The sequence below is a fragment of the Meles meles genome, chromosome 9 (assembly GCF_922984935.1).
Source record: "Meles meles chromosome 9, mMelMel3.1 paternal haplotype, whole genome shotgun sequence".
Lineage (NCBI taxonomy): Eukaryota > Metazoa > Chordata > Mammalia > Carnivora > Mustelidae > Meles > Meles meles.
In genome coordinates this window covers 29,447,061-29,468,182 of record NC_060074.1, presented here as the reverse complement: position 1 = coordinate 29,468,182, position 21,122 = coordinate 29,447,061, and the positions used below count along the sequence as shown (strand labels likewise).

The following is a 21,122-nucleotide window of genomic DNA, read 5'->3' as shown; positions in this document are numbered from 1 at the left end:
ATGGGAAGCGTTGGCACATGGCTCCTCTAGCATCGTCAGGAGGGGCAGTCCTTAATGTGGCCCCACATCACAGCGGGGGGTGGAGGTTTCTTGCAGGCAAATTGACTCCTTCCCCTGCTTTATGGCAGTTGAGGGATGGGAGAAGGAATGGTAGAGTATTCTTGTCATCTCCAAAATTGTGCAGGATAGACCACTCCAGCTATGAGAGACTTCTGCAGCAAAAGCATAGGATGGGAAGGAGGGAAAGGGCAAGGCAACACCAGAGGGGACTGGTATCTTTAGATGCACTGAGGAATAGAACAGACTACGACTGCTCAGTTCCTGATGGAGTGATCCAGGGAAGGCTGCAGGGGCTGGGTCATGGAAAATCTAGTTGGAAAACCATTGCCATGACCTCAGAAATGCTGATATCTGACTCCAGGGCTTACCTGCCCTTCACCGTCTCTCTCCAAGACCATCCCCCCAAGGGCCAGAGGTGGGGTAATTCCTTACTTTCTGGAGAAGGGAGATCTTTGCCTGTTCTCTGGGTATTTGAATCTTACCCTGTTAACATGTCCTTTCTTCTCCTCCTTTTCCCTGACAACTGGACAGCCAGCCAGCTTGATGGACACTCAAGTGTGTTTCTCAAAGAAGCGAGACAAAGTGAAGAAGAGAGTCATCTGGGGCATTGAGGTGGCCGAGGTACTGCAGTGGAGAGGTTGGACGTTAGGGAAGGAGATCACCAAGAACCTAGCTCTGAAAAACGTGTCCTTGAAAACCCAGAAGATGGTGTACAGGTATGAGTATCAGGGATCAGAGATCCAGCCCCTGAGCCCTCAAGACCCCCAGTCACTCTTTAGAAACCAAACTTTAAAATTTTCATATAAAATTAGGGGCCTCTGGGTGGCTTGGTCAGTTAAGCTTCAACTCTTGGTTTCGGCTCCGGTCATGATCTCAGGGTAGTGAGATCAGCCTTGCACCCGGCTCTTTGCTCAGCAGGGAGTCTGCTTGAGATTCTCTCTGCCTCTCCTTGCACCCATCCCCACCACGATCTCTGTCTGTCTCTCTCTAAAATAAATAAATAAATATATATTTTCAAAAATTTAAGTTATTGTTTAAAATTAGAGGAGTATGTAAAAGAGGCACAGTTTGAATAATTATCAAAAGAGGAGCCCTCGTGACCAGATTACTAATAGAATAGTACATGTCTGAAGCTGACCTTCTCCCATGGTGTGTCACTCCCCTGTTGAAACAGCTTCACGACCATAGAAGTAACCACTCTCCTGACTTAAAGATTTCCTTGTTTTTCTCTCATGTAGGGACTTACCACCTATGTTTGCATCCCTAGATGATATAGTTTAATTTTACCTTCTTACAAACTTGATGTAAGTGGAATAGTATGGTATATTTTTGTATCTCCTTGGGTTTTGTTAAGTTACATTTGGAGGATTCATCTGCATGTGACAATAGTTCATTCTTAGTCATCACAGTATAATATTCCAACAGATGCTTATATTGTAATATATTATCCATCCTTCTGCTGAGGGATGTTTGGGTTCTTTCTGGTCTGGGACTGTGGTCAGCATTCATGTATAGATCTTCACCTGCAGGTTTTTCCTAGGGTAGATACATGGGAGGAGAACTGCTGTGACCTAGAGCATGTCCATTCTTGCCTTTTATAGGTAAAGTCAAACTCTTCTCTAAAGTACTCATTCATTTTTCTGTTCCCATCAGCCACACACGAATTCCCACACCTCTGCAATTTTACCAAGCAAAGCTATTGTCAGAATTTAAAATATTTCCAAAGTGGTGATTTTTTTGTGGCTCTAATTTACATCTCCCTGCTTGCCAATACAGCTAAGTGTCTTTCGTGTGCTATTGACTGTTTCGTTGCTGGAATTTCTATTTAAGCCTGGACTCACTTTTCTCTTAGATTGTATTTTTTTTTTTTTTAATGAACTTCACCCTCACACAAGGCTCAAACTCACAACCCCTAGAGCAAGAGTCCCATGCCAGGCGCCCCTGTCCTTTTTTTTTTTTCAAATAGAAGTTCTTATCGCTACTAATCTTTTGTCAGTTATGTGTTGTAAATATCTCCTCCCACCTGTGACTTGTCTTTTCATTTATTTACCATGTCTTCTGAATAACTGAAGTTCTTCATTTCAAAGGAATCAGATGTATCAATCTTTTTAGGTTATGATTGGTGCTGCTTTTAAGAAGTCCTTCTCGGGGCGCCTGGTGGCTCAGGTCATGATCCCAGGGTCCTGGGATCGAGCCCCACATCGGGCTCTCTGCTCGGCAGGGAGCCTGCCTCCCCCTCTCTCTGTGCCTGCCTCTCTGCCTACTTGTGATTTCTGTCTGTCAAATAAATAAAATCTTAAAAAAAAAAAAAAAGAAGTCCTTCTCTCCCACTTCCTAGGTCATGAAGACACTATCCTATAGTATCTTCTTTTTTTTTTTTTTAAGATTTTATTTATTTAGGGGAGCCTGGGTGGCTCAGTGGTTAAGCCTCTGCCTTCCGCTCAGGTCATGATCCCAGGGTCCTGGGATCGAGCCTCCCATCAGGTTCTCTGCTCAACAGGGAGCCTGCTTCCACCTCTCTCTCTCTGCCTACTTGTGATCTCTCTCACTCTGCCAAGTAAATAAATAAAATCTTTTTAAAAAGATTTTTTTAAAGATCTTTTAAAAAATCTTTTAAAAAAATCTTTAAAAAAAGATTTTATTTATTTACTTGAAGAGAGAAAGAGACAGCGAGAGAGGGAACACAAGCAGGGAAGTGGGAGAGGGAGAAGCAGGCTTCCCGCTGAGCAGGAAGCCCGATGCAGAGCTCCATCGCAGGGTTCCCTTCTATTCCTACTTTGCTAAGAGTTTTTCTCATAAACAAGTTGAAGGTTATCTAACATTTTTCTTTATTGAGATGATCATTTGATTTTTTTTCTGCCTTAATTTGTTAACCTGGTGGAGTACACTAATTGATTTCCTCTGCTAAACCAACCATGTATTTCCTGGAGTGAACTCAACTTTGTCATAATTCAGTATTCTTTCTATACATTGCTAAATTCCTTTGGCTCTCTCCTTCTGTTTATGAAAGAGATAGGCCTGTAATTTTTCATTCCTCTCCTGCCTCTGTTAGATTTTGGTAACAATGTTACAATGGATCCATATAATATTTGGGGGATTTTTCCCCTCATTTTATATTACTGGGAAGGTAAGCTGGGGTTATTTTTTATCAAATGTCTGGTAGGGCTTGCTGTGAAGCCATCCAACTTAGTGTTTTCTCTGTGGGAAGATTTTACTTATTTATTTGAGAGAGAGGGAGAATGAGAGAGCACAAGCAGGGGGAGGAACAGAGGGAGGGGAGAAGCAGACTCCCCACTGAGCAGGGAACCCCATGCGGGGCTCCATCCTAGGACCCTGCAATCATGACCAGAGCTGAAGGCAGATGCTTAACTGAGTGAGCCACCCAAGCACCCCTCTATGGGAAGATTCTTAACTACTTATTCAATGGCTTTGATGATTTTAGGTAGGATGGCCATAAAATGTATTATCTAGTTATTGAGTCCACTTTGGTAAGTTATTCTTTCCTAGAAATGGGTTTATGTCATCTAAACTTGAACATTTTAAAATTTTATTTATTATTTATTTATTTATTTTATATTTATTTATTTATTTGACAGACAAAGATCACAAGTAGGCAGAGAGGTAGGCAGAGAGAGGGGAAGGGAAGCAGGCCCCCTGATGAGCAGAGAGCTCAATGTGGGGCTCAATCCCAGGACCCTGAGATCATGACCTGAGCCAAAGGCAGAGGCTTAACCCACTGAGCCACCTAGGTGCCCCTAAACTTGAACATTTATTGGTACAGAGTTATTGGTAGTATCATCTTCCTGTGACTGTTTCAGAAGTCTGCACTATCTACGGTTTTGAGCCATGTTGGGACTCCACAGCCTTGCCTAGATCTCGGCTTGGATCAGCACCCTGGCCCCTCTGGTCTCAGCCTTGGTTTCCCCCAGCTCAGTGCTCCAGGATTTTTCTTGTTATCTGAGCCCTGAACCTGAAATGCTTAAGCCCCGGCTCTCTCCTGCAGGCCCCCCAAGACCAAGTTCTTCTTCACCGTCATCCCCCTGCCCATCTTGCTGAGCCCAGGCATAACCTTCACACTCCCCATTATCTTCCGGCCTCTGGAGGAGGTAAGGTCTGCCACCGAGAGGGAGCGGTCAGGGAGGGACACGGGCACCGTGACCTTGGAATATGAAGCAGAGCAGAGCATTAAAAAGCACCTCCCTCGCCCACCAAGACACACACACACACACACATCCTGCCAGCTGTAACAGAAGCTCCAGCTTGGGAAGCCCTGGAGAGGCTCCGAGCCTGAACTTATTGGACGGCAGAGGGTTCCCAGTCGGATGTTGGAGACTAGTCTGTGCTACTGTATTGGCCACAAGCCTTAGATTCCTTACCCTTAGCCTCTTCCTAGTCTCAGAACATTCCCCCAAATACTTTGTTCCTTGCAAAAGAGGCCCCTGATCTCTGAGACCAAGACAGTGTGAGAGGGTAAGTACCCGGCTCTCCTTGGACACTGATCGGGGAAGGCCATGATCCAGCCCCGCCCTCAGCAACTATACTGGGGGCAGAACCAAGAGCAGGAGGGGCAGGGGAGAGGGGGGATTGTGGTCCCTGAACACCATACACTTACCACGGGTATGTGACTGCCTCCTCCGGCCTCCCACCTCCCATGTTGCAGAAGGAGTATGTGGACCAGCTCTGGTTTGAGAAAGAAGAGGGAATGTTCTGTGTGGACCTGAAGGCCACCCTGCCTCGCCACAGTCTGATCTGCCCACCGTCCCTACAGTTGCCCATGTGTGCTGTGGGGGACACAGCTGAGGCCTGGTTCTGCCTGGAAAATGTGGGGTGAGGGGAGCAGCTGAGGCTCAGAGGTGGGGAGAGTGAGCTCGGTGAGGAGGGTCCCAGGATGCTTTTGGGGGAGGGGAGGAAGAGAGGGGCCCGGCATCTCTGCCTTTCTAAAGTAGGGACAGGGGTCCAAATGAGCACAGTGGCTCTGATCTGCAACCCCCCTCCTCCAGGGACCTGCCCACCTTCTTCACCTGGGAGTTCCCCAGCCCATTCCATATACTGCCCACCACGGGCCTGCTGGAGCCAGGCCAGGCGTCCTACATCAAGGTGACCTTTCATCCCCTTTTGGCTATCCTCTATGAAGTTCAGGCCACATGCTGGTACGGAGAGGGCAGCAAGCAAAAAAGCAGCATCCAGCTGCAGGCTGTGGGTGAGGCCTGACTTCCCACCTGTTCCGAGTCCCCCTGCTTCCCCTTCTGGGTCTCAGAGCCTCAGGGTGCACCCCCGCACCTCCCCCGCTGACCTGTCCTCCACAGGACCTCCACCAGCTTCCCCTCACCCCCCAGCCCTGCAGGCTTTGCCTTTTCTTTGCCTTCCTTGGTGTGGCAGACCAGTGCTTCCCTGGGGATCCCTGCCTTCTTCGAGGGACTGTTCAGCTGGGGCAACAGAGACCCTGGTGGGTTTCTTCCCAAGACTCCCATCTCTGCCCCAGCCAAGTGTGCACAACTGCTGGTGAGCATAAAGCAGAAGCGCCCAGAGGACCAGGAAGCTGAAGGCGCCCAGAAAGTGCTGCACTTCGGCACAGTTGCTGTGGGCTGCACCTCAGAGAGGCAGATCAAGCTTTACAACCCTTCGGCGGTATGCCTCCTGTTGGGGAGGGGTGTGGGGGGCAGGCAGGACCACAGGACGGGATGCTTCTAAGACCCCTCCTCTTACAAAGTGCCCTCTTTCTCTCTGTGCCTTTGGCCCCAAGCCTCGCATAACCCACGTCTGTTGATACACGCATGTGTCAACAGGTGTCCTCCCTTCTCAGCTGGGGGCTGGGCTGGGGTATCCCTTGACCACCCCCAGAGCAACTCCAAGAGCAGCCCTGAGGCGGTCCTACCCCCAGGACCACAGCTAGCCTTTCTGATACCTTCGGGGAAAGAAAAGAGTGCCTGCCAGGGAGTCCCGTGCCTGGCACATAGCTTGGTCTCTTCCTTCCTCTTGGCGGAAGTGGCCTCTGTACTCAAACTGACAAGTGGGGCACAGGATGGACTTCGGCTGTCCTCACCCGCTCAGCCGGGCACTTTGGTAAGGACAGCTGCCTGGCCCTGTGACCTGACCCTTCTGCCCCTCCCTGGCCCCACAGGTGAGCGCCCCCTTCCGGATCGAAGTAACCCCAGACATGCTGGCCAAAGATCATGCCTTCTCATGCCCCACTACCAATGGCATTGTGCCTCCAGGCGGGAAGAAGTTAGTGTCAGTGTCCTTCCACCCCGAGACCTTGGACGTCAGAACTATTGACTACTTGTCCATCATGCCCTCTGGCTGTGCCTCCCAAACCCTGCTCAAAGTCGTTGGTTTCTGTAGAGGTACTGGCCACCCTAGGACACCGCACTGCCTCTGGGGACAGGTGCAGCCCCCATTTAGGACTGGGAAGGGATCTTGGCCTGCTTGAAAGACCTGGTGCTTCCATGCCCTTCAGCCTGGGTGTCTGCTGCCCCCTGGTGGGCTCAGTGTGGAATCAATTTGGACGCCCTGAGATAATATTCTTGCCCTCACCCCCTGGTGAACTTGGAGGTCAGCTCCGGTTGCTGGGGCTCAGCCTTCTGTCTCCAGAAAGTGCCACCTTCCATTAAGGGGACTCTTTCTGAGACATCCTCAGAGAGGCTGATAGCCCAGCCCCACCCAGGTGGCGGGGCTCACAGGACCCGCATCTCCACTCAGGTCCTGATGTGTCCCTGCAACACTACTGCGTCAACTTCAGCTGGGTCAACCTTGGACAGTGCTCAGAGCAGCCCCTGTGGATTGAGAACAAGTCGGACTGCACAGCCTACTTCCAATTTGCCATTGACTGCCAAGAGAGTGTCTTCGGCATCAGACCGGCCTTTGGGATTCTGGTGGGCAAGGCCCGCATGACCCTGCACTGTGCCTTCCGGCCCACTCACCCCATCATCTACTCCCGGCGAGTGGCCTGTCTCATCCACCACCAGGTGAGCAGTGGGGGCAGAGGCGAGGAGGGGCTCTCCTGGGACTTGGAGGAGCCAATCTGAGGCCCAGTGATGAAAAAAGTGCTTGGCGATCACTCTCTTGTATTCTGGAAACTCTGCTTGGATTATCTCTGCCAGGGCCGGGCCAAGGGCATAAGAAGGCTCACTCCAGACCAGGTCAAGGGCTTTTCTGCTGTTGCTGCTGCTGCTGCTGCTGCTGCCAATGGGCTGGGGAGAGGGGGGACTGGACTCAGAGTAGACAGCCTTAAAGTCAGGACCCAACTCAGGGCCATGGGCAAGGTCATCCAAATTGCACCTTGACCAGCTGGCATCTGGCCCAGGTGGCAAGCGGGGGCTAAAGTCTAGCCTCATACAGACACATGTCATAGGACCCCCTGTTCCTGGACCTGATTGGGACCTGCCACTCAGACAGCACCAAGCCAGCCATCCTGAGGCCACAGCATCTGGCTTGGTACTGCACGCACCTGGCGCGGGGCCTGACCTTCTACCCTCCCGACATCTTGAGCACCTTGCTGAGGGAGAAGAAGCTGGAGCAGGATAAGAATGGGGCCCTCAGGATTCCCACTGAGGTTTGATGGACCACTTGGGGCCTCCCACAGATAGGCTCCCTTCCCCAGGTCCAGGCCCCCTTCTCCAGAAATTCTTAGCAAGTCGTGTTCCCCCAGAGCCCTGCAGGTGCCATTAGTAGTTGGGGATGACCTGTGTGGAGCCCTGTTGTCTTTTCCAGAAAGGGGCACGCAAATGAGGGGCAGTGGCAGGAGGAATGGCAGCTGGGCCCCCGCTCACCCGTCTCTCCCCACACAGGACCTGGCGGACGCGTCATCCCCGAAGTATCCTCTCATTTCCCCCATGACTGAGTACTTCTTCGATGGTACCAATGACATAGCCATCTTCCCCCCACCTGTCAGCATAGAGCCCACAGAGGTGGACTTTGGTGCCTGCCCCGGGCCTGAGAACCCCAGCCCTGTTCCCCTGTGCTTGATGAACCACACCAAGGGCAAGATCACAGTGGTCTGGACGCATAGGTCTGATTGCCCATTCTGGGTGACCCCAGATACCTGTAGTGTGCCTCCACTGAAGTCCATGGCCATGCGCCTGCACTTCCATCCACCTCACCCCAACTGCCTGTACGCCGCGGAGCTCGAGGCCTTCGCTGTCTATAAGGTGTGTGCGGGCAGAAGAGACCAGGGGAGGGCCACCTGTCTGCCCTGGAGCTTGAATGGCAAGGCGGGGTGGGAGGAAGTGGCGGGAGCCCTTGTAGGATCCATCCTCTCTGTGCCAAGCTCCTCTTTGGCCACACTCCACAGTCCTTATTGGTTTATCTTCTCCCAGGGTTATAGGCTGCCTTGGCCAAGGGGTTCTTGGCCCATCTGACTGCCTCTATGCTTGTGTCGCCCCCCTACCCCACACCCAGCTGAGGGAGAACTCAGCTGGGGTCCAGCCCTTTGGGAAAATTCGCTACACAAGGAGTCACTCCCTGGAGCTCCTGGCTCCTCTCTAGTCCTTGTAGCAGGGAGTGGTCCATCCAGAAGAGCTATGGGCAGGAACCAGAGCCTGGGAGACCAAGTCAGGGGAGCCGGATAAGTAGGCGGGGGCTGACCTCCCTTGGCCAGGGAACTCGGACCACAGGCTGTGCTCAGCCCAGCCTCTTGGTCGCAGATGCTGGTCACTCCCTCATCTCTGGTCCTGCCTTTTCCCTTCCTTATCGGCTCTGCCTACCCTGCTATTCTCTGCCACGGGCCAGGGTGCTAGGAATGAGAGATTAGCATCCCTTACCAGCTCTGTGACCCTGGGCAAGTCCCTTAATGTCCCTGATGCCCCGGTCTTTTCATCTAAAAGTGTGGGGCCATATCTGAACTTTTGAGAAGGCTTTCCAAAGCTGAGATTTTAATTGCCTCCGTTGTAATATCTTGGCAGTGGCGGTGGGAGAGGCGGGTAGAGGCGGGGGTGGGGTGCGGAGGATTATAGGAATAAGACTGTGGACACCTGGCTTTGCCAAGCCTGAGCCATCCAGATTGTTAGGCTACTGGCTCTGGCCTGGCCCTGTCTGGTATGGCAGCCACCAGTCACACACGGCCACCGAACACCCGAAAGGTGGCCAGTTTAAATGAGATATGTCATAAGAGACCCATCGGTTTTCAAAAACTTAGCGCCAAAAGAATGGAAGGTATCTCACGCATCACTTATATGTTGATTTTAGGTTGAAATGGTTAGATTTGGGATCTGTTGGGATAAATAAGTCATATCACTGAAATTAACTTCTCGTCGTTTCACTTTGTTATTGTGGCTGCTAGAACACATAAAACTACCTTTGTGGCTTGCCTTCGTGGCTTGCGTCATATTTCTTTTGGCGGGCGCATCTCTAGGCACATTCCTACAGGAGAAGTGCTGTCCTCACACCCCAGCCTCGGCCCCGGCCTGCTGCTGCTGTGGTTATCACAGAGCCTATCTGCGGGAGTGCCGAGCATGGCCCCTGTGCCCTAGGGTCAGAGCCGTTAGGATGGCTGTTCTCTGCACTGTCTTCTCAGGGAGACCCTGTCCTCGCTCTGTGCCTGGTGTGGGACTCCTGTAGCGCAGGGGAGCAGGCTGGGGGGCCCCGCAGGGTCGGACATGGGACTCTCAGCTCGTCCACTGGTCCGGCCCCCTGTGCAGGTTCTGCAGAGCTATAACAACATCGAGGAGGACTGCACCGTGTGTCCCTCCTGGTGCCTGACCGTCCGCGCACGAGGCCACAGCTATCGTGCTGCCTTGGAACACCCTGTACCTCAGTATTCCCTGCATGCCCCCAAGGTGAGCATGGCCCCAGTGGCAGTGGGAGGTAGGACGGGGGAGTTTGGCCTTGGTCCGGTCCACACTCTGCCAGCCTCGCATACATCCCAGCACCCTCCCAGGCCATGCTACCCTCCCCACCGCCAGGCCCTAGGGCTCTGGGCATGGAGGGCTCTCTTGTGGGCCAGTCTGGGGCTCGGACCCCTGGCCGCTCCTCGCTCCATCTGAAATACTTCCTGGCTATCTTGCACTGAGACTGAAGATTCTCTGGCTCCTTCATTTGTCTGTGCCTTGTGTGCTGAGCACCTGCTCAGGGACCTGACCCCCCACCATGAGCCCCTCGCCTTGGAGATTGCCCAGGCTGCTGTGGGTCGCAGAGCTGGACCCCTGGCTTCCTGAGTCATAATTCCCAGGCCTCTCCGAAGAACCCTTGGAGGCCCTGTCTGACCCGAACAGCCAGATGACAGAAGGCTTAAAAGCATCGACCCTGGACCCAGACGGCCGAGTTCCAGTCCTGACTTCTCCTTTGACACCTCTTCCCAGCCTCCCTGACCTTTGTCATCCTTCCCATCCATCTCCGCTGCCCTCATGCCTCATACTGCTGGAAAGGCACCCCTCTGGGGCCCTGTGCTGGGGATGATCCTGCCCCCCTCACCAGCTGCACTTCTGCTCTCCAATCCCCACCCGACTTCACCACCCGAGATTCAGCCAAGTCTCTCCCTGACTGCATGGCGTTCCCCTCCCTGACCCTCATCCCTTTCTCATGGCCGGTTCATCCCAGCGGTTTGTGGCCTTTACGGCTATCCATCCGATTCTGGGCCTCTGTTGCCCAACCCCACCCCACCCGCCACCTCACACGTGGGCACGTCTGTCCCAGCTGGGTGGGCGCCCTGTCAGTGATCTCAGGCCTTGTACGATATGGCTAGCCTAGCTCTTACCCAGCAGCTGACCATACCCTATGCGCTTCAGGAATGTTTGGAAGCTGGGAATTCTAAGGCTTTCCCCTTCTCAAAGAGGGGCCAAGGGGTTCCTCTCAGCTGTCTGTAAGAGAATTATCTAGAAAGGACTGCTGATCCCAGAGCTTCTGGACCAGATCTCTGAAAGTGAATTCCCCAGAGGATGATTTGTGGGCACCCTAAAACGAAAGACCTCTTTAACTTTGCGGAGGAAGTCTCAGATGTCTGTGTTTCCTGGGCTCACTTCCCTATGGCCACTCCCTCTCCCTGTCTGGAGGTCTCTGGAGGACAGAATCATTTTTTGTTGCCAAGCTGTGACCCTCTGTTCCCTGCTCGCAGGAGAGTGACTGGGATGTGTGGAGGTATCTTGGCTCTCCTTGAAGACAGGCCCAGCCAAGCCCACACAGACTTCTTGAGCCCCCGGGGGTCTGGACTACCGAGGGATGTGGTGCTCGCATGTGGATCAGTGCAGTGGGGGAGGCGGAAGCATATAGATCTGAGCGTGGGTCCCTCTTGTGCACCCCAGCTCTTTCCTGCAGTGTCCGCTGGCGAACCCTCCTACCGTAGCCTCCTCTTGATCAACAAAGGCTCCATGATGTTGACCTTCAACTTGGCCCCTCAAAGCAGCTCAGACATCTCCCTGCGGCCCAGTTCAGGCCTCGTGGCCCCCAGGGCCCACCAGATCTTCCTCGTCTCTACCTACCCCAAGGGCAACTGCTGGAAGCAACACCTTTTCTACTTGCAGTTCAATTTTTGTCCCCAGTATCTCAAGGTAAAAGGCAGGGCTAGGGGACTGGGTCCTGAGGAGTGGGCTGTAGTCTGGGGCTTTCCTTCTCGAAGCCAGATTCTGGGGTCTAAATCTCCCCTAAAGTAGCCAAGGGGCTGCTTCTCCCCCCTCCCCCCAGAAAGTGCCACAGGAGGGCGAAGACCCCTTGGCCCCATCCGTGAGCAGCTCTCCCACCCTCAGGCCCAGCATGTCGACCTCAAGGTGTCTGGGACAAGAAAAGGGGTGCAGAGGTCCCAAAGAAATGAGTGGGGGCAAAATAAGACGCATTGCAGGTTGCAGAGGGAGGTGTGGGGTTGGGCGGGAAAAGGAGCCAGGCTGGTGGGCCCATATCTGGCCCATGAAATGATCGGTACCGCCTGTCTCCGTCCCTGGGTTCTTTTCAAGAACCATCTCTTGGGTCGGTCTCCACCTACTCTGCCTTGACATTAGCTGCCTGTGCCCAGGCGGAGGAGGGTCTTTTGCCCCCACTCCCAGGGGAAAAGCTGCCCACCCGTGGCCTCTCGGACATTTGGGGGAGCCGGGGCAGTGGGGTGACATCGGGGCCCTGCCCTCCCTCCCCCGGCCCTAGGAGGTAAGCATGCAGAGCCGGGAGGAGCCCCTCCAGCTGAAGCTGGACACCTCTAAGAGCGTGTTCTTCAAGCCCACCTGGGTGGGCTGCTCCTCCACCAGCCTTTTCACCTTCCGTAACCCCTCACGACTGCCCCTGGAGTTTGAATGGAGGATTTCCCAGCCATACGGAAAGATCCTGGCCGTCCAGCCTGCTCGGGGTGTTATCCAGCCCAGTGAGAGCCTTGTGAGTGCCCCGCCCTGCTGCTGCCCACCCCCCACTCCACCCCTGTGCTTCCGTTTGCATGCTCCCCACACCCCGCCCACAGCCAAGGCTCGAACTGGGGAGAGTCTACGTTGAGCTGGAATGGCTGTCTCCAAAGAGATTCAAGGTCACCTTCACTTTGACCATCATCTCTTACTCACGCCTCTCCAGGGGCTGGACTTACAATGTGCACCCTCCCACTTAATCGATAACCACCTCCCCTGCCTTACACGCGGGTGGGACAGCTACCATGGTCTTAGCCCCCATTTTACAAAGAAGAATTGAAACTTAGAGAAGAGAAAGCCATTTACGAATATTACAAATGAGGAGGTGGAGAGGGGCACTTGAACCACTTTCAAGGGGCAAGTCCTCTCTCCATCCGTGGTCCCCAAAGCTGCAAGATCGGGATCTGGATTTGGGGCCAGGTGGGTGCGTATCATGAAGGCGTGAGGAAGGGGAGTCCTCGAGGTCCCAGCAGCAGTCCGGAGGGGGCGCTGGCTGGGACCCAAATTAGCAGAGCCCCATTTTCTGGTCTAGGACCGTATAGACGAGTTGGGGAGGCCAGACACCAGAACTACCAACACATGGTGTCTGGAAGAACCCAGGTGGTAGTCAGGGAGGCGAGAGAGGGCATAGGCTCTGGAGTTGGCTTCAGGAGCTCACACTCCAGCTCCCACCAAGCCCCTCGTCAGCCGTGTGACCTGGGGCAAGTTACCCCACTTCTCTGTCTCCAGTGTGTCATCAGAAAATGAGGTACTAATTAATACAATTAATACTAATTAATACAACTTACCTCATGGGGATAAAGGATGGAGAGGCTGAAGGAGTGAACATAAAATCCGATGTGTGGGCAGTGCCCAGCACAGGGTTAACACTCAGAGGTACCGTATGTAGCTTGGTCCCCCACTATGGGATCTCCTGTGGCCAGGAGTCTGGGCAAGGGGTTTTGGAGACCCCACGCAGGGATGATCTCTGTGACCCCAGACGCTGACATGGACCTTCAGCCCTCTGGAGGAGACCAAGTACCTGTTCCGAGTGGGGATGTGGGTCTGGGAAGCCGGTCTGCCCCCAAACACCAAGCCCCCCGCCACCACCCACTACATGCTCCGGCTGGTGGGCATGGGCATCACCAGCAGCCTCTCCGTGAGTAGGAGAACCCTGGCCGGTGGGCTGGGGAGCTGCGGGCCAGGGCACAGGTGGGAGGGAAGGCCCCGGGTGCCTGACTCCAAGAGGGTAAGGGATGGGAGCCGTCTAGCCCTCTGGCCCTGTACTCCCTTGTTAATTCTCTGAGGCCAGGGGCAGGGAAGCCAGGGCTGTAGCTGGCTGACTCTGGCCCTCAGGTGAAGGAAAAGGAGCTGGAATTCGGGAACGTGCTGGTGAACAGCAAGCAGTCTAGGTTGCTGATGCTTCTGAATGATGGCAACTGCACCCTTTATTACCGCCTGTTCCTGGAGCAGTGCAACCCTCAGGTCGTGGACAACAGGCCCCTTGGTACTCGAGCCCGGGCCAGGGTGGGGTCAGGGAGGCAAGCAGTGAGGGACGATAGTTAACCAGATAATGCTTTGGGGGAAGGCAGAGCAGGGCTTAAAACTTGGTGCTTCCACCTTTTAGATGTGTGGCATGGGGCGGGTGACTCTCTGAGCCTCAGCTGCTTCATCTGTAAAATGGGACGATTGCCGGCACCTGCCTCCCAGGGCTTCGAGGCAGAGCGAAGTGCTTAGCAGATGCCAGTGACACAAAACGTGGTTTCCTCTGTCTGCTCTGGGAAGAGGGACTCTGCTCCCTGTTTTCCTGGCTCTGGGCCTGCTCTCTAGCCAGTACTCTGCTGGCCCAGGGGAGGGTGTGTGGAAAGGAGCAGGAGGAGAGGCTGGGACTCTCTGGCCTGCACTGAGGGCTTCTTCTGCCCTTGACCCCACCCGGGTCATCCCTGAGCAGCCCTGCAGCTGGACCGCACAGAGGGGAGTCTGCCACCCCGGTCCCAGGACACCATCTGCTTGACCGCTTGTCCCCACCAGCGCTCCCAGTACTGCTGGAAGATCAGCTACGCTCTCCTCTCCCACAGAGGTACATGGGCCACCTGAGAGGAAAGGGGGCGGACTGTGTGAGCGGGACCTGGGGTGGGCGGATGCCGGGGATCCAGACAGTGCCAGCAGGGAGTGCATTAGCATGCTGGGATGTGCTGGGGTGACTGGTGTGTATGCCTCATAATGACCGCATCCGTCCACACAGATGTCCGTGTATGTGTGTGCACACATGTGCAAAAAAAAGGGGGGGCTGATACGTGTTACCCCATGAATGAATCTTGAAAACGTTACGCCAGGTGAATAAAGCCAGCCACCAAAATCCCACATATTGTATGATTCCATTTATGTGAGATGTCCAGCCAGAACAGGCAACTCTATAGAGACAGAAAGTAGATCAGTGGTGGCTTGGGGATGGTGTGGGGGGAGGGGAACAGGGAGTGACAGCTGTTTGGTACCAGCCTTCTTTTTGAGGTGACAGAAAGGTTCTAAATTAGATAGTGGTGATGGTGGCACAGCTCTGAATATAGGACAAATCTGGATTGTATGGGTTAAAAGTGTTAATTTCATGGTATATAAATTCTATCTCAATAAAGCTGTTAGTGAGAGTCAGTTTGCAAACAAGCGACGGCACCCAGTGAACACCGCGATGCACACAGAGCATTTCGGACAATGCCTGACACATAGAAAGTACCAGACGAGGCTTGGCTGTTCTGGAAAGTTCCCAGAGCCTGGGAGATATCCACTGCTCCTGGCGAGGGTCCTGGGAAGGTAGCCAGGGGTCCTACACGCTCAGCCTACATGCCGGGGCCCGGGGCAGTGGGGAGGTGAGGCCACTCCTCACGTCCACACCTCTGTCCCCTAGATAACAAGGCTGGGAAGAGGCAGGAGCTGTGTCGCGTCTTCCTGATGGCTGTGTACCCCTTGCTCTCCATCCTGGATGTCTGCCCCATGGGCAGCGCCAAGGGTATCACCCGGAAACACCTATGGCGCCTCTTCTCCCTAGACATGCTCAACAGTTACTTGGAGCGTGACCCCACCCCCCAAGAGCTCACCTACGAGGTGCCCACCCAGCACAGGTGAGGTGGGCCCGGGGCAAGGGTGGGTCCTATCTGGGGTGTTCTTGGAGCTCTCTGCCCACACCTTCCCCCCAGCACCAGGACCTATGTATGGAGTGTCTCCCCATCTCCCCCCCAAATTCTTGCCCATCCCTGGAGCAGCCTGAAGAAGTCAGGGATGGGCTCAAGGTCATAAATGCTAGCCCACTGCAGTCCCCGAGTCCCAGATTCTCCAATTCCCACCTACAGGAAGATGATTGCTTGGCCAGCCAGCCACCCCCGGTGGGGGGTTCCGTACTGTCCGCCTCTGTCTCTGAGTCTGAGTCTCTGCTTCACACAGCACAAGCCAGATCCCCACCGTCTTCACCCATCTGAAGCTCGACTTCAACTTCGGGGCGGCGCCAATGGAGGCCCCACCCTCGGTGGTTCTCCTGGCCCTGAAGAACCGCGGATTGGTGTCCCTGGACTGGTACGGGGGGCTGGGAAGGGGCTTCCGGGGGGCCCGGGAGGCAGGTGCTAGAGGCCAACCCTGGCTGAGGGTGGACCTGGCTGTCTGGTGCCTGTGAACAGTGGATCCCCTCCTTCATGGGGTGGGGAGGCCGGTGTGGGATTGGGGATCATCCTTCAGTGCTCCAAACCTGTCACTGCCCGAGACATGGCCATAGGCTCAAGAGTGGGAGAGACTGATGGAGACTGGCATGGTCATCCTAATTGCTTAATGAGTGAGAGGTGTCCTCTGGGCTCCTGCTGGGTGCCAGGTACCAATTTATGAGACTTTTCTCCTCTAAGCCTCACACCAACCCCAGGGGGAAAAATCCTCCTCTGCCGACTCTTGCAGATGGAGGCTAAGGCCACTTATCCATTAGCAGGCAGAACCAGGTTCAAAGCCAGAGCCGTACTGTTTGGACAGCAAGAAGTCTTCAGAGTGCCTCCGTGTCCCAGGCACTGTGCTAAGCAGTGGGGCACCCCTGATAGTTTCAGTCCAGGGAGATCAAGCCTGTATGGGGCTGAGTGAAGATCTCTGGTGGGGAAGGACAGGGACAGGCTGCCACCGAGCTGGTGTCGGGGAGGAAGACGTGGCTGAGAGAAGCCACGTGGGCTGCGGGAAGGCTGGAGGTTGGCCGCAGGGAAGGCTGCGCCTCTCTGGTCTCAGCAGCCCACGCCTGGAGCTCTGAGCCTGCCAAGCATGGCCCTTCCTGTGCTTGACTTTCCTCCCGTTGGGGCCTGAACCTGTGCCCGGTAAACATCCTGTTTCCATGCCAGAGCTTTTTCTTATTCTTCCTCGCCACCTCTGCCACGCGTCTCGACTTCCTAGTAAATTTCCTTTTGATGACTTCTAACTTTTCTTGCCTAAACGGAAGTGATAAGAAGTGTACCCACTGGGGTCAGGCTTGAGAGAGATAGCCAGGGGCATGGCGGGGGCTGGGCTGGGGTGGGGTGGGGTGCTTCTGCCATCTCAGGAACCTTCCTACCTGAGCGAAGTCTTGGGGCAGGGGCAAAGCTGGAGGGGAAGCAAGCAGGGAGGCTGGCTCCTGTCTGAGAAGGGCCAGGACTATGAGTAGCCGAGGGCTCCTGGCCCTGATGACTTGAAGCTTGGCAGACAGGGCTGCTAGCCAGGTGGGGAAGGCCCGGGGCCTGCCAAAGCTCCAGATCCACCATTCCCTGAGGCTACTGGTGTGGCCAGGAGCCAGGCACTACAGGAAAAGCAGCGTTAGTCCATCCTGGCACAGAACAGGGTATTTTGGTGGATTATGCATGCAAGTGTGTTTGTGTAGGAGCAATCCAGCTCACACTCTCTGTGGAGAGAGTCCAGGTGGCTGGAAACCGAGGTGGGAGGAAACCCAGGCAAGATGCCCACTGAGCTGAGCCCATCCATCAGGAGATCATCTGAGGTTCAGGAAGGCAGTCCGTGCTTCTTCCAGGAGTCCAAGCACAGCGAACCTTCCTTGGAAGGCTTGACTCTCCTAGGTTTTTTGTGTTGTTGTGTTTCCTTTCAATTTCTTAGAAGGCTATTTTTGAAACTTCTAGCTGGTCTTTGCTGAGCTCATAAAGAACAGACTGAAGGTTTTATTCCTGCCAAGATCAGTAAGAAATGGGGAGTGTGGACTTGGCCTGGAGGCAGCTGCAGGCAGGACAGAGTGAGAACCCCAAGAGGGAGGGGGAGCATTGGAGGGAAGAGGAGCCTAGAGTGGCCTTCCCCTCTCCCTCCAGGTCTTCTCCCCCATGTCTCTGCTCCTGGCCCAGGGAGGTGGAGGGCCTTAACGACATCAGATACTCAGGCTAACACTTCCTGTTCCCTCATGCACTCATTAAGTCTTGGCTAAACGTTTACTGGGGGCTTCTAGGCCTGGGCTCCCGACATGGCCCTCAGAATCGAGGTGCCGACAGGTCCAAGCCTGGCCCTCCAGGAGCTGCAGGGGTCTGAGTGGGGGGTGGTGTGGGCTGAAGAAAGCTACAACTTCTCCCTACAGCTTAGGGAGAAGACGCAGAGAGGCTGCAGAGAACCTTCCAGAGAGGGATGCCTGGAGGGCTCAGTCAGTTAAGCATCTGCTTCCGGCTCCAGTCATGATTCCAGGGTCCTGGGATCAAGTCCCTGTTGGGTTCCCTGCTTTGCTGGAAGCCTGCTTCTCCCTCTGCCTGCTGCTCCCCCTGCTTGTGCTCACTTTCTCTCTCTCCCTCTGACAAATAAAAAAAATCTTAAAAAAAAAAAAAAGGGTGCGGGGGGAGGGGAGAACCTTCCAGACAGAGGGCCTGGTATGTACATGAGTAAGAGAAAAGAGCTCAGCCCGCCTAGAGTGTTGGCAGAGAAGGAGGATGGGGTCCTGGATGTGACTGGGAAGGCGGACAAGGCCCACGGCATTGGGACCTTTCTCCTAAGAGTTTGGACTTCTTCCTGAGGGCATGGTGGCTATGTAAGTGGGGACAGGGGACAAAGACATGATCTACCTTCGAGACCTGCCACTCTGGTAGGGTGCGGGGTGCAGGGAGAGAAATGGACTAGCAGCCTGAGGCAGAGGAGCCAGCAAGGGGGCCCACACTAGGGGACTGGCAGGGAAAAAGGGGTCAGGATTATTTGGAGGGGGACTGAGCAAGGGCAGCGAGGGAGACAGAGGTGTCGAAACTACCCAGATAACCCCAAAGTAGCAAGATCTCCAGTTGTGCCGCTCGCTGATCAGTATCCCCTGAATCAAGTGAAAAAGCAGTTTATTCACCTGTCAAAAGACACAGAAGTGATGGAAGAGAGAAGCAAGCAACTACCCAGCTCCTGCTGGGTATCCGCTCCTCTGGGAGTGATCAAGGGTTTGCGGGGGGCTTCCATCCCCAGCCCGTGTACCATCCACGCGTGAACACAGCCCAGGGTTATTCTGTTTCCCTTGAATTTTTTTTTTTTTACAATATTGGTACAATGCTGTGCATACTGCTTTCTGTTAGATCATTAACATTTTCACTCAGCATTACGCCCATAACATTCCCTTCAGATCGATATAGATCAGTGCATAAAACTCTTTAACTCTAAAATCTAAAGATTTTTTTAAACTGATTCATTTGAGAGAGTGTGTGTGCAAAAGAGAGAACGTGAACGGAAGTAGGGGGAGGGGAAGAGGGAGAAGCAGACTCTCTGCTGAGCAGGGAGCCCGATGCAGGGCTGGATCGCAGGACCCTGAGATCATGACCTGAGTCCAAGGTAGACGCTTAACCCACTCAGCCACCCAGGCACCCCTTAACTCTTTCTCTGTAATATTTGGCATAATATTCCATAATATGAATGGCCCTGAAGTTATTAAACTCCTCCTGTACTGGATGACATTAGTTGTTCCCAGTGGGTTTTTTCCCCCACTACAAAGAAAGTTGTAATAAACATCCGTGTGCATGTGTGTGTGTGTTGCTGTGCGCACGTGTCTGAGCGTGAGCACGTGCATGCATACCGTTATTCCTGCAGGTTAGTTCCCCAGGGGAAAATACCTGAGTCAAAGGGCTCACGCAGTTTTTTTTCTAGTAGATGCTGTCAAAATTCCCACAGCAGAAGGTGGTAGCTGCGCTTTCTCCTCTTTCCTGTTTGAAGGTGTCTGTTCGTTCTAAACTTTCCGGTGTTGAGTGGAACTGTGTATCACATTCCTTTATTTTATTTTATTTTATTTGACAGAGAGAGACAAGCGAGAGAAGGAACACAAGCAGGGGGAGTGGGAGAGGGAGAAGCAGGCTTCCTGCTGAGCAGGGAGCCCAATGTGGGGCTTGATCCCAGGATCCCGGGAACACGACCTGAACCGAAGGCAGAAGCCTAATGACTGAGCCACCCAGGCACCCTATGTTTGTCATATTTCTGATGTGAAACTATTTTAAGACTGATTCAAGAGAGTCGCGGTTTGCGATTTCCTCCATTCTTTGAGGCCAGTTCTCTGCTGTGTCTCTGCGTGCGGAGGGGTCCTCCTTTTCAGATCGTAACCCAGGGACCCCTTCACCTCTCATTGTGTTAACCAGCTAGAGGGCAGTATGCACTTTCCCACAACGTGAGGCATTTGGGGGACATGAATTCTATGCCCGGACTTGCTCTAGATTCGAGAACACCAGCCCTGCTGGGGCATCCGTTCTCTGCCCCAAGCTCATGCTGGCCTAGACACCCTCTCTCTGGAGGGAGGGGGGCCTGGTGTGTGCTGCTGGCATTTGTAGGTGCTTCAAATGGCCCTTCCTAAAGGCTTTGTCACACAACCACCCCCTTAGTGGGGTTAGTGGCTAGCTAGCTCAAAGTTACCCACATACACGGGTTGTCCCCCTTGACCCCTGTCCCTGACAATGGAAGCCCCAGTCTCCACTTTCCACTCCATCACCAAGGACCTGCTGCCATTTCTGGGTTTGGGTTTGGGGTCGTTATGAAGTGAGAGTCCGCTAAAGTCATGTTTGCTCAGCCATGGATGGGGCAGTTTGCCAAATCAGGGGGAGGGAGTAGGGGAGGCCTCCTAGGAGGGCTCCATCCACCCCACCCGCTGTGCAGAGCTCCCACCTCTCTGTTCTAAAGGGCTTGCACCCCTCTTCCAGGGCCTTCCTCTTTCCAAGGGACCAGCAGGTTGACCTGGAGTTGTGGGCGCAGCAAGTGGAGTTTGACGCCACTGAGCTTCACCAAATGCGTGTGCAGGACAACTGTGTATTCTCCATCAGCCCCAAGGCTGGGGGCCTGAGTCCCGGGCAGGAGCAGGTGGTGGAGCTCAAATACAGGTGCTCCTCCCACTGCCTGTCCACACTTCCAGTCCTGGAGACCCGCCAACCCCCCCCTCCACTTTCCCTGTGCTCCCGGAGTAGCTTCTCCTTGGACTCTGTGACTCCAGGATACCTTAAGTGCCCACCGCCAGGGCGGACCCCATCCATCCACTTGGGAGGGAGGTTTCATGTCCCTCTTGCCCCATCCCAACTCAGGGGGTTCCTTCCACACACTCCCAGGGGCCGGCGCCCTCAAAGCTACAGGCACTTTGCTCTCCTGCGGGTACCGGGACTCTGTAACTTCAGCCCAGACTCATCTCCTCCCTTCCAGCCACGTGTTCATTGGCACTGATCGCCTCCCAGTGCTCTTCAAGGTGTCCCACGGCCGGGAGATCCTGGTGAGACCCTAGACCTCATTCTGTCCTGGACACCTGAGAGAGGAGCAGGGAACTGTGCCCCTGGGGATCTAGGGTCCAGAACTTTG

At 54.2% G+C, this 21,122-nt stretch overlaps 1 protein-coding gene across 1 annotated transcript in view; it reads left to right on the top strand.

Annotated features, from left to right (window-relative positions):
* Nucleotides 1-21,122, top strand: part of CFAP65 (cilia and flagella associated protein 65) — a 34,630-nt gene that overhangs the window by 4,040 nt on the left and 9,468 nt on the right. The window contains 19 exon segments of the mRNA XM_046018200.1: nucleotides 592-776; nucleotides 4,064-4,166; nucleotides 4,721-4,887; nucleotides 5,061-5,260; nucleotides 5,543-5,688; nucleotides 6,182-6,404; nucleotides 6,760-7,025; nucleotides 7,412-7,612; nucleotides 7,848-8,207; nucleotides 9,696-9,833; nucleotides 11,295-11,540; nucleotides 12,124-12,348; nucleotides 13,351-13,509; nucleotides 13,707-13,857; nucleotides 14,302-14,430; nucleotides 15,253-15,466; nucleotides 15,786-15,914; nucleotides 20,480-20,656; nucleotides 20,970-21,036. Coding sequence (XP_045874156.1) covers nucleotides 592-776; nucleotides 4,064-4,166; nucleotides 4,721-4,887; nucleotides 5,061-5,260; nucleotides 5,543-5,688; nucleotides 6,182-6,404; nucleotides 6,760-7,025; nucleotides 7,412-7,612; nucleotides 7,848-8,207; nucleotides 9,696-9,833; nucleotides 11,295-11,540; nucleotides 12,124-12,348; nucleotides 13,351-13,509; nucleotides 13,707-13,857; nucleotides 14,302-14,430; nucleotides 15,253-15,466; nucleotides 15,786-15,914; nucleotides 20,480-20,656; nucleotides 20,970-21,036 — 3,486 coding nt within the window.